Source organism: Chionomys nivalis, chromosome 5 (genome assembly GCF_950005125.1).
Source record: "Chionomys nivalis chromosome 5, mChiNiv1.1, whole genome shotgun sequence".
Taxonomy (NCBI): Eukaryota; Metazoa; Chordata; class Mammalia; order Rodentia; family Cricetidae; genus Chionomys; species Chionomys nivalis.
This window is the reverse complement of record NC_080090.1, coordinates 46,135,810-46,148,699: the sequence shown is the minus strand read 5'-3', so window position 1 is coordinate 46,148,699 and position 12,890 is coordinate 46,135,810. Positions and strand designations below refer to the sequence as shown.

General features: G+C 42.3%; 1 protein-coding gene across 1 annotated transcript in view; it reads right to left on the bottom strand.

The window, feature by feature from the left end:
- LOC130874124 (cadherin-related family member 3-like) overlaps window positions 1–12,890 on the bottom strand; it is an 88,477-nt gene that overhangs the window by 19,154 nt on the left and 56,433 nt on the right. The window contains exons 10-11 of the mRNA XM_057769122.1: window positions 11,497–11,599; window positions 7,323–7,421 (exon numbers count right to left, since the gene is read on the bottom strand). Of these exons, the coding sequence (XP_057625105.1) occupies window positions 7,323–7,421; window positions 11,497–11,599 (202 nt within the window). The remainder of the gene's footprint in view (window positions 1–7,322; window positions 7,422–11,496; window positions 11,600–12,890) is intronic.

Here is a 12,890-nt window from a genome sequence, read left to right as displayed (position 1 = left end):
ACCTGTTTGATTACTTTTTCTTGTTTCTCTTGGTTTTCTTGGGTATCTTTGAGAGATTTATTCATTTCCTCTACCTTTTTGTTTGTAATCTCTAATTGGTTGTGGCAGTTTTTCACCTCCTGTTTAAGGTCCTCTATTATTTTCATAAAATTCACTTTTGAGTCGAATTCTTCTAATTCTTCTGGATTAGGGTGTACACTTCTCATTTCGGTATTCCTGGATCCTGGTGATGTCACGTTGCCTTTCAAGTTGTTGGGGGAATTCTTGCATTGGCGCCTGCCCATCTTTTCCTTCAAATGGAGCCAGGAGAGGCCTGATGTCTTGGACCAGTCTTTGCTGTGACTAACTCTCTAGGTGTATCTCCTCAGTGTAGGGGCAGGAACCGTTCCCTTCCAGATGAACTCCTCAACACCAAAACATGGATGCGTGGTATTCCAATGACCCGCGTAAAGAAGGCCGAATGCAAGGGGTCGGGCGGGGTCGAGTAGAACACAGGCGACACTGCAGTACAAGCTGGAGGTGCCTGCACTCCCTTTCGGGGGTTGCTGAGGCCTGCCCGCTAGGCAGGCACTCACTGCTCTGGTTGGGTAGCCTTAGTGTAGGGGCGTTTGTGCTCTCTACCGGGACCGTCCGCCCCAGGATAGTACACACTCACCCGTCCCGATGAAACTTCTCGGCACCTACACAGGAACTCCTGGATGCCACAATGAGCCAGGGACAAAGGGAAGTAGGGTGCAGGCAGAGCAGGTCCAGGAGATCACAGCAGAGACTGCAGCCCCAGCAGCAGGGGCCCGCTTTCCCTGGCGGGGACCTTGAGGCCTGCCCTCTAGTCAGGCACTCACTGCTCTGGGCTGGTAGCCTTAGTGAAAGGGCAGGAAACTGTTCCACAGCTAAGGACCTTGCAGACAAGGCAGGCTTGGGGGTGGGGGTGGGGGGCGGGTGTGTAGGAAAGAAAGCCTTGCAGCAGGAGCTGGGGGGGGGGCGTTTGTGCTCTCTACCGGGACAGTGCGCCCCAGGATAGCACACACTCACCCATCCAGATGGGACTTCTCAGCACCTATGCAGGGATTCCTGGTGGCCCCAATGAGCCCGGGACCAAGGGAAATAGGGGGCAGGGAGAGCAGGTCCAGGAGATCACAAGCAGAGACTGCAACCCCAGCAGCAGGGGCCTGCTTCCCCTGGTGGGGACCTTGAGGCCTGCCCTCTAGTCAGGCACTCACTGGTCTGGGCTGGTAGCCTTAGTGAAAGGGCAGGAAACTGTTCCACAGCTAAGGACCTTGCAGACAAGGCAGGCTTGGGGGTGGGGGTGGGGGCGGGTGTGTAGGAGAGAAAGCCCTGCAGCAGGAGCTGGGGGAGGGGCGTTTGTGCTCTCTACCGGGACCGTCCACCCCAGGATAGCACACACTCACCCGTCCTGATGAAACTTCTCGGCACCTACACAGGAACTCCTGGATGCCCCAATGAGCCAGGGAGAAAGGGAAGTAGGGCGCAGGCAGAGCAGGTCCAGGAGATCACAGCAGAGACTGCAGCCCCAGCAGCGGGGGCCCGCTTTCCCTGGCGGGGACCTTGAGGCCTGCCCTCTAGTCAGGCCCTCACTGCTCTGGGTTGGTAGCCTTAGTGAAAGGTCAGGAAACTGTTCCACAGCTAAGGACCTTGCAGACAAGGCAGGCTTGGGGGTGGGGGTGGGGGGCGGGTGTGTAGGAAAGAAAGCCTTGCAGCAGGAGCTGGGGGGGGGGGGGGGCGTTTGTGCTCTCTACCGGGACAGTGCGCCCCAGGATAGCACACACTCACCCATCCAGATGGGACTTCTCAGCACCTATGCAGGGATTCCTGGTGGCCCCAATGAGCCCGGGACCAAGGGAAATAGGGGGCAGGGAGAGCAGGTCCAGGAGATCACAAGCAGAGACTGCAACCCCAGCAGCAGGGGCCTGCTTCCCCTGGTGGGGACCTTGAGGCCTGCCCTCTAGTCAGGCACTCACTGGTCTGGGCTGGTAGCCTTAGTGAAAGGGCAGGAAACTGTTCCACAGCTAAGGACCTTGCAGACAAGGCAGGCTTGGGGGTGGGGGTGGGGGCGGGTGTGTAGGAGAGAAAGCCCTGCAGCAGGAGCTGGGGGAGGGGCGTTTGTGCTCTCTACCGGGACCGTCCACCCCAGGATAGCACACACTCACCCGTCCTGATGAAACTACTCGGCACCTACACAGGAACTCCTGGATGCCCCAATGAGCCAGGGAGAAAGGGAAGTAGGGCGCAGGCAGAGCAGGTCCAGGAGATCACAGCAGAGACTCGGATTATGTGTTCTTTTGATGAACAATTTCTTGAATTCTTTGTATATTTTGGAGATCATACCTCTGATGTAGGGTTAGTGAAGATCTTTTCCCATTCTGTAGGCTGTCATTTTGTCTTGTTGACCATGTCCTTTGCTTTACAGAAGTTTTTCAGTTTCAGGAGGTCCCGTTTATTAATTATCTCCATGTCTGTGCTGCTGAGGTTATATTTAAGAAGTGGTCTGTGCCAATGTGTTCAAATGTATTTTCCACTTTCTTGTCTATAAGGTTCAGTGTGGCTGGCTTTATGTTGAGGTCTTTGATCCATTTGGACTTGAGTTTTGTGCATGGTGATAGATATGGATCTATTTTCATTCTTCTACATGTTGATATCCAGTTATGCCAGCACCATTTGTTAAATATACTTTCTTTTTTTCATTTGATATGTTTTGCTTCTTTGTCAAAAATCAGGTGTTCGAAGGTGTGTGCATTGATATCCGGGTCTTCTATTCGGTTCCATTGGTCCTCCTGTCTGTTCTTATGCCAATACCAGGCTGTTTTCAGTACTGTAGCTCTGTAGTAGAGTTTGAAGTCAGGGATTGTGGTACCTCCAGAAGTTCTTTTATTGTACAGGATTGTTTTGACTATCCTGGGTTTTTTGCTTTTCCCTATGAAGCTGAATACCATTCTTTCAAGGTCTGTGAAGAATTTTCCTGGGATTTTGATGGGCATTGTATTGAATCTGTAGATTGCTTTTGGTAAGATTGCCATTTTTACTATGTTAATTCTGCCTACCCAAGAACATGGGAGTTCTTTCCACTTTCTGGTGTCTTCTTCAATTTCTTTCTTTAAAGATTTAAAGTTCTTGTCATACAAGTCTTCCACTTGTTTGGTTAGAGTTACTCTGAGATATTTTATGGTATTTGTGGCTATTGTGAAGGGTGTTGTTTCTTTGATTTCTTTCCCAGCCACATCTATGTACAAGGGGGCTACTAATATTTTTGAGTTAATCTTGTATCCTGGTACATTACTGAAAATGTTTATGAATTGTAGAAGTTCCTTGGTAGAATTTTTGGGATTGCTTATGCAAACTATCATATCATCAGCAAACAGTCATTACACAGTAGTATTTTGGCAAGAGATTACAGCAAGGGTAGGTCTCTCTTCAATCATTTTATACTTGAATCATGAGCTCTGATACATGATTATCCAGCTCACCAACAGGTGCATGGGTGTTTCCCCTGAGCCATGATGAAGAAGAAAGCATTTCATGTGCCATCCCCAACACTTTCAACCTTAAAGGATATTTCCTTTTCCAGCAACCTCCTTTAATCAATATTCATCTCTTGTGATGAATTATTAAGTAGGCCACAAACACAGTTTATGATATCAACAACAGAAGAAGCACATTCATAGAAGAGAAAGCTTCTTATTTTGGCAGTTGCAGAAGAAAAAGATTCTATTACTTGAGCGAGAGCATCATTATTAAGAAAGGGGTATTGCAATGGATACATGGCCATGGAGAAGAGAGAACCAATGAAACTGATCTCTGGCATACAGACATGGAAAATGATAGGATCATTTCCACATTTAACACCCAGCTAAGTACAATGGGAAGTGTATTCTTCTGAAGGGCAAAATTAACCTTTCAATAAAGTCTAAATGTTATCTTGAGCATCTTTAGCTGAATTTTAAATAGAGTAATTATGAAGCTCAAAATGCTGCCAAACCTCATCAAAATGTGCTGGAAATGGAAGGCATTTTCCCTTGTGACCCGCAACCCAGCTGATTCAATTTCCATCTCTCTTCTAAGTTGCTACTGATAAAGGAGTTCCTTTGCCTACACCTACATCTCTTCATAGATTTTAGTTAGTTCATCACATCTTATCGGTTTCTACTTTAAATATTATAAATCTCCATATTATAATTTTCATGTATTCTGCTAGACATATTTAAGTCTTCTGTGCTAATCAACTCAGCATGGAAAAAAATTATATTAGTATAGAATTTTGTTTTGTTTTGTCTTGCTTTGTCTTGTTTTGTTTTGCTTTGAGCTGGCCTGAAACTCGATGTGGAAACCAGGCTGGCCTCAGACTCACAGAGGTTCACCTGCCTCTGCCTCCCAAGTACTGGGACTGTGGGCAAGTCCCACCATGTCCAGATCCTTTTATTTTTATTGCTTTTTTCTCCTCTCCTCTCCCTTCATCCCCCTTCCTTTCTAACCTCTCCCATGACCTCTATGCTCCCAATTTACTCAGGAGATCTTGTCATTTTCTCTTGCCCATGTAGATCCATGTATGTCTCTTTTAGGGACCTCTTTGTTGTCTAGGTTCTCTGGAGTTTTAGACTGCAAGCTTGTTTTTCTTTGCTTTGTCTCTAAAAGCCACTTATGAGTGAGTACATATTTTTTATTATATATTTTTCTGGTTCTGGGCTACCTCACTCATATTTTTTTTCCTAGATCCATCCATTGGCCTACAAATTTCAAGATATCATTAGTTTTTTACTGCTGAATAGTACTCCATTGTGTAAATGTACCACATTTTCCTTATCCATTCTTTAGTTGAGATGCATCTAGATTGTTTTCAGGTTCTGGCTATTACAAATAATGCTTCTATGAACATAGTTGGGCACTTGTCCTTGTGGCATGGTTGAGCATCCTTTGGTTATTTACCCAAAAGTGGTATTGCTGGGTCTTGAGGTAGATCATTTCCTAATTTTCTGAGAAATCACCATAGTGATTTCCTAAGAAGCTGTACAAGTTTGCACTCTCACCAACAATGGAGGTATGTTCCCTTCCCCCACATCCTCTCTAGCATAAGCTGTCATCAATGTTTTGATCTTGGACATTCTCATGCCCAGCTCCTTAATGTATTTAAATATCCTCCAAGTCTCTAGATATAACATTTGATATTCTGAGGGTGAATTTGTGTTCAGTGTATTTGGACATTTACAGAGTCCTCCTAAGGGTAATTTGAGCTGCAGAGGTTTTGTCTCTTTGGTGAATATCTCAATATGTATGTATGTATGTATGTATGTATATAACAATTAATAAAAAAGAGGCTATGAATTTGAAAGAAAGCAAAGAGAAATATATAAGAGGATTTGGAGAGAGGAAAGGAGAAATGATGTAATTAATTATATTATAAAAAAGAAAGAAAATGATTCAAAGAAAACAAGCAAACAAACAAAAATCCCAACACTTCAATTCCATTCATTCAGCTCGTGTGCTCTAATAAGGAAAATCAAGGGATCATTTTTGTTTTTGTTTTTGTGCTTTGAAAAAAGGAAGGAAGATGTTCCAGCACACTGAAAACTGCCGGCACCCAGGAGACATCAGCAGTATAGCTATCACTGGCGGTGGGAAAACAACCCAGCTACTAGGCTGCAAAGTTGGCTCAGAAGTTAAGAGCAAACAGTGCTCTTGCAGAAGGCCCAAATTCGGTTACCAGTACCCATGGCTGATGGCTCCCAGCTGCCTCTAACTCTAGCTCTGGGGCAATCTGGCATCTCTGGCTTCTGTGAGCACCCATACTCATGTGCACATACTCCCACAGAGACACATAGTTAAAGATTCCTGATAGGCGACAGCTAGCATGTGCTCTCTGGTCCACACACATGGAATGTCAGCCATACAAACAAGCTTCCTCTCAGCTCTGTGGAACAGTTATTCTAACTTTACAGATGAGGACTCAAAAGTATAGGACTTGCACTACCATTAATTTGCACAAAAGCTCTGGAAGACCTGGGTTTGAATCCCTAGCAACACACACACAGACGGGAGGAAGAGGCATGGAGTTTTCTGCAGCGCATTACTGGAGTAAGCAGAAGAAAAGACTGCCAACTTCTCAGGGACATCAAAGCCATGAGATGAGAACAGGGACTTTGAAGCTATTATTTAGTCTCAGAAAACTGCAGAACTTCAAAGATGCTGTAGGCAGAATGGCTGCAAGGGCCCCCCACTTGCTGGTGTGCCTCCAGAAGCAGTCCCTTCCAGGAGCCCAGGTCCTGTGCTTTCCTCTAACTTCTAGAGAAGTTTGTTGTGGCATGTCTTCAAACACAAAGTGGTGAATGACTGTTCCAAAGCTCAAGAAAGCTCTTTTTCTGAGCCAAATATTTTTAGATATTTCAGAACTTTTCTGTGGCCTTGTCCAATACACAACATTTTAAAGAAACTTGTGATCTCTATTCAAGTGTAGAAACTGAGTGAAGAGGTGAACTTTTAAAAGAATAATGGCCCGGCTCTTTCTCTGGAGTGCTTTGGGCAAATGAAAACCTTATCCCTAAATATACCAAGATCCTCTTCTGCTAAGTAAGCATGGGCATCTCTGTACCAAACAGTATGGATAGTTTATTTTGGATGTTTACAATTTTAGGAAGTTTATTAAGAAATCAGCAAACTTTACTCTCCAAATATTCATACTGTAAAAAAAATTAGTCCTTATGGAATTGCCATAAAATGAAACCCTCAAAGATACATAGAGATGTGAGTTACCAGAGATCATTAACTTATGGTAGCAGAGGCAGGTTTGAAGCCAGTTTCTTTTGACCCTTGCATGAATGACAGAATCACAGCTATTACCACTGCTGTATTTTCCAATAGAATCAGACTAGCTAGTACGTACTAACTCATATCTAGTTTAGAACTGTAATAGATCGAACCTTAGCCATAATACTGACTTTGGACCTAAAACCTTGACCCCAGTTGTTCATAAAATTTGTGCTTTATGGATAATAACCTCGCTGTCTCTACTTGCTGACATTGAGTCATTGTTCAGAGGCAAAATGGGTGAGAAATGAAGGCAAGTCAATAACATGCATTTGTCCATCACAAAAACAAATCCTAAAACTGACATCAAATCCCAAGATAGCCTTTGAGCCATCATCAGGATGACACTCTGAGAGCATCGCCAGAGAAGATAAACATCTCCCACAGTGCTCCTGTATCTACTGTGTCCTCTACCTGTCCGCGCTCCCCTTCCATTGGTCAATCAGTAGAGAACTGGTGAGTGTTTCCTTGCGGACACTGGAAGGTCTAAGAAAGGACGACATTCTTACCTCCTGATGTTTCTGGAACTGAAAATACATAATGCGAGGCTTGAAATTTGGGGCTGAAATCATTGTCGGGAGCGATCTCCACAAGGATAGTCACAGTCACTGGAAAATTGCACAGTGAATTAATACGGTTATGTTGCTTTATTCTACAAACTGAAACATGTCTCCAGTTACAGAATTAGCACAGCATTATGAAACTACCATTGAGGTCTCATCCTCCAAATGATTGCCGTTCCCACACTGTGTGTTCTCAGGGCCACAGCAGTGGTGTGACCGTGAAATGTCCCCCACAGCCTCGTGTGTTTAAATACTTGGTTCTCAGCTGAAGGGGCTTCTGTTGGGGAAGATTGTAGACCCTTTAGGAAGAGGATTTTCCATGGAGAAAGTGGGTGGCTAGGGGGTGAGCCTTGAGGTTTTACAACCTGCCCCCCTCCTCCTGTTCAGTCTCTACAACCTGATTGTGGATGTGGTGTGAGCGGCTATAATTCCACCCTTACTCTCACGTTTATCGTCCCCTCGTGAAGAGACTCTCTTGTAGAAAGTATGTAATTATAACATATATTCATGTGTAGTTGTATATACATGAATATATGTTAAATTGTAACACATTCATGTATAGTTGCATATACATAAATATATGTTATAATTATACATTATACATAGTGCTGAATAACTATTATACAGCACCATGCTTTAAAACTAGAAGGTGAAATGGAAAAAGACTCAGAAAAGCCATGTTTAAGCCGGGCAGTGGTGGCGCACGCCTTTAATCCCAGCACTCGGGAGGCAGAGGCAGGCGGATCTCTGTGAGTTCGAGACCAGCCTGGTCTACAAGAGCTAGGTCCAGGACAGGCTCCAAAACCACAGAGAAACCCTGTCTTGAAAAACAAAAACAAAATAAAAAAAAAAAAACAGAAAAGCCATGTTTAATGCTTGGAATTAGCATAAATTCTATGGCCTTAAACTAGATGTAACTTCTCAGAAGCTCAGTTTTCTCATCAATCAATCATCAGTGTCTATCTCCTACATCCCAGTGTGGACTTAAAGTCAGAGGAGATCATGATCAAGAAAGATTTGCAAAGGATAAAGAAGCTAAGAAAAGCAGTTACTACTGGCCAGGCAGATTGCTCGGTATGTAATAACATTTGACCCCAAGCCTAATGGCCTGAGTTCAGTCCCCAAGATTCAAATGGTGGAAGGAGAGAACCTGTGCCAGAAAGTTGTCTTCTGAGCTCGACACACACATTGTGGCATAGCCTTCCCCTTATGCGCGCACATGCGCACGCACACACACACACACACACACACATAATAATTAAGTATGGTTAAAAAAAAAAATTTACTGCAATTTTTACACGTTGCATGCAAAAGAAGGAACTCTGTATTTGAGATTAACAAGCTAAGGTAACCTTTTAGATAGTTGTTGGAAAAAATAGTTTGATATTAAAACCTAAAAAGAAGAAACTTGAAAGCAAGGAAGTTTTAAAGTAAAATTATAACACAGCATAGAAAGCACTAAGGACATTGGTATTACCGTCCCGGTTTCACAAGAAAGAGACTGAGATCAACAGAATTAAATTCACGGTCCAATGTAACAAGGTAAAAATTCAAGGAGTAGATGCCAAAACAAGTTATATTGGTTAATATCATCTCTGAGATATTAATGTGCCAAATACTAAGTCCTAAATTAAATAAAAATGAAGAGGCTTTTATGGCAAGATTTCTCGAGGTTCCTCTCTGCTAGTATTCATTGAGCATCTCCGGGTGAGCGTTCCTCCCATGACTTGGCTGGCTATGAAATTCTCCTTTAACAGATTGTCTCACGTATGAAAGAGGTCTGGTATAGCACCTCTCCTCAAACTCTGTGCCATGTAGGTCAAACAGAAACCTGAGATCTCTACGACCGACATTTCAGAAACGTTACGGCATGCTTTGCCTCCCGGCATGTACTGTTATGTTCACTTTCCAGGATAATGTCCACAACTTCTGTCATAATCTCCACAGTATCCTTGATCCATTACAAAGTTTCAAGAGGGCTATTCTACAGAAACAAATGGTTTACTTTAAAGCTGCACATTTCTCTCAATAAACCCATTTATATGTTACAAGAGCAGGTGCCATTACAGCCCTGCCATACTCTGGTTTTTTTATTGCATCCATAAAGACTCTAAATTGTGGGAATTAGCTGGCCTATAAAAACAGAAGGAACCAAATGTGCAATGTTGCAAGTGCATTTCATGAGCAATTACTGTGAATATATTGGGGTGTGAAAATCAGAGGGGAGATGTTGTTGAAAAATATGTTTTGTCTCTTTTCTGTTCAAAAAAGTTTAAGTCTGATGAGATAAGAAAGTTATTTAGCTATGAGGAAAAATAACACATCCTAAAAGGTCACTTTGAGCTATATGATAGACTTCTCATGATGTTCTACTGGTACCATCAAAGAAAAGTACTCCTGAGTAAGATGTCATGTATTGGTTCCTGCCCCCAACAAAGCACTTCTCTGGGAAGTTGTATAATTCTATAAACCATCATTTAAACTTAGTTTCTGTGTTAGTAACATTTCTGGTCACTAGAATAAGTAAATTAAAAGAAGCAACCAATGGAGAAAGGATTTTGACTCTTGGTTAAAGCTGGGAAGGTGGCAGGAGGAAGCGATGGGCATTTGTTCATCAAGTCTTAACAGATCGAGAAACAGAAAGACAGCAAGAGGCAGGCTCTTGACATGGGTATCATGACCTACCCCCAGGGACTCGCTTCCTCTAGGAGGAGTCACCTCAAAGAAGTTCCACAACCTCCCCAAACAGTGTCACCGTCTGGGAACCAAGCACTCAAACATTGTAGGGAGCATTCCTATTCAATCATAGCAACTCACTAAAATCTTTTTATCAGAGAATCAAGAAAGATTGAGAGCATCCTGGGTGTATTGATTACAGTTCACGGTTCAGTTCCATTTGGTTGAAAAACAAACCTCTTCTATATTTCCACCCTTCTACATCCATGAAAGACAATAACTCTTCCTTATTTGTCCCAGATGCCATTTCAAAATCCATCCCAACCCAACGATTGAGACAACCATCAGCAATGATACAGAGTTCTTACAAGAGAAGAAACCCAGCTGCCATCCTTACGTAGGTTCTTCACTATCAGGCTACTATTAAATGAGTTTTCTTCCATAACTTTCCATTTATAATTAACCTGCAGGGCTACATGACCCCAGTAAATTGTCAGGTTTGAGAGACACCACATTAACAGCAGATGGAACCTGAAAATTCTGAGAATATCTCTTCCCAGAAAAATATCTATGTCAAAAACAAACAAAGACTGGAACTTCTGATTGAGTAATTACCAATCCCTTGGGAAACTTGATGTATGTTTTCAATTACACAAGAGTAAACCAAGAGAAACAGGCATTGGGCAGTTCATTTAGCAAAGCATTTCCTAATCACTCTGCTCTAGATCCTTAGCACCCAGTTCAAACTTGTACCTCCAAAGAATACTAGTTCACGATCAGCAGACCTCTAACTATTAAATCTACAGATGCCAAGGACTTGATAACCAAGCAATCTGAAGCTCATTGACCCACAGACTCATTTACCATAGGCTGGCACAAACCGGTGGGAAAGTTATGACAAGACCTTGTGTGACAGAGCAGTAGCCAGGCCCAGCACATTCACCAAGTTTGTGAGCTATGGAACTTGGAAAGTGACTCATTTTTTGCATCAATAATAGCTTTATGTCATGTAATATCATTTAACTAAAATGTTTTTTAAAACATTCAATTATAAAAATTGTGTTTGAGCTATATGTTGCCTGATACAAAGCTCTTTCCAAGTCAGAAGTATTTGGTAATATTTAGCATAAAGAATTATATATATATAATTATTACAGTTATATATTATATATACATATATAATACATATATAATTCTTTATGCTAAATATATATTTATATTTATGCTATACACACACACATATAGTCAAGAATAAGAACTGGAACCCACACCCCTGTTTTTTCCAATCCTAAGATCTCTAGTCAGACCAAGATATAAAATTCTATTTTAAGTGCTACTACGAAGGGTTCCCAGTGATGGAAACTCCCATTTGTCTGTCTCATTCTCCCAATATGATGAATTTTTCTAACCCATTGAGCAGCCTTGGAAAGTCCATCACGGTTACCTGTATGAGATGGATGTAGGTCATCAAATACCGAAATCATCATTTCATAAATGTGTCCTGCTGCAACCACCTCTGGGCTTTCATAATCCAGCTCTTTGGTAACCTTCCGGAACAACATTATTTTAGAAAAATAGAATCAAAATTTCATTAATCCATTTTACATGTGTGTGTGCATGCGTGCATGCATGTGCAGGCACACACTATAGCTTATGTATGGCAGTCAGAGGACAACATGAAGGAGTCCATTCTTTCCACATTGTAGGCACCTGTGATGGAACCCAAATTGCCAGGCAGGTGCCTTAACCTAACGGGCCTCTCAACTGGCCCAGAACCAAAACTTCTCATATACATGCTTTTAAAAGTCAGTCCAGAAAAGTGCCTGTGGCTGTTTGGATTTCCTAGGGATGACATCTCAGGATACCTGAGTCTGATACACGTAAGTCGGCATTTTGGTGGAACATCAGGACGCCACAGACTCCCTCCCAAAAGCTTACTTTTGGAGGAAATATTTCAGCAGGGAAGAAGATATAGATCATAACCTGCATTGCATGCTAATTGTGTTGCTGCAAGCAAAATAACTGACTGGAGTCCCATGAGATTTGGTTTCCTCTTCTAGTGTGCAGATGTGCATGCAGACAAAACACTCGTCTACATAAAATACACCAATAAATAGATAAACGAAAGCTATTCCTGATATAAGATACTACTTCAAAACATTTCTTAGTACTGTTAGGTTTCAGTTAGAGCTATAGGCATGGGCGGGGACAGTAAGATATCAGAAACTTGAGAACCTCTACTGCAGTAATATTAGCCTGAATCTCAGTTTAGCAAAAATAAGTGAGTCAATATGGCACCAAGAATTCCAGGTTCAGAAAGAGCTTCTCATTTTTTATATTTTATTTTATTCTATTAACTTTTTTTCATTTATTTTACATACCAACCACAGTTTCTCCTTCTTCTTCCTCTCCTGTTCCCTCCCCTCCCACTCCAATCTAGTCCCCTGCCCATCCACTCCTCCTCCATCTCCAGTCAGAAAGGAATAGGATGGAAAAGTTTCTCTTTTTAAAATTCATCATATGGCTCATTCAACCATTCAGGGAATTATTCTTAGTATCCTCTGTGAACCAAGCAGTACAGCACATTTTGGTTCACAAATGATAACCACTTAGAAATGTGTGTAAATCTTAGAATCTAATAGGATCAATAACTAAATAGTTGTAAGTGTAAATTAAATGTTTTCATAGATGGCATGCAACCTGTACTGTTTGATGGTAGGAGATCATTCTTGGGAATAAGTGGCATTTAATACCTATGTAATAGACATGCAAACACAGAAGTCATTTAGAGGTAGGCGATGGATAAAGGCATTCATTCAGCTACAGATTAAGCATGTG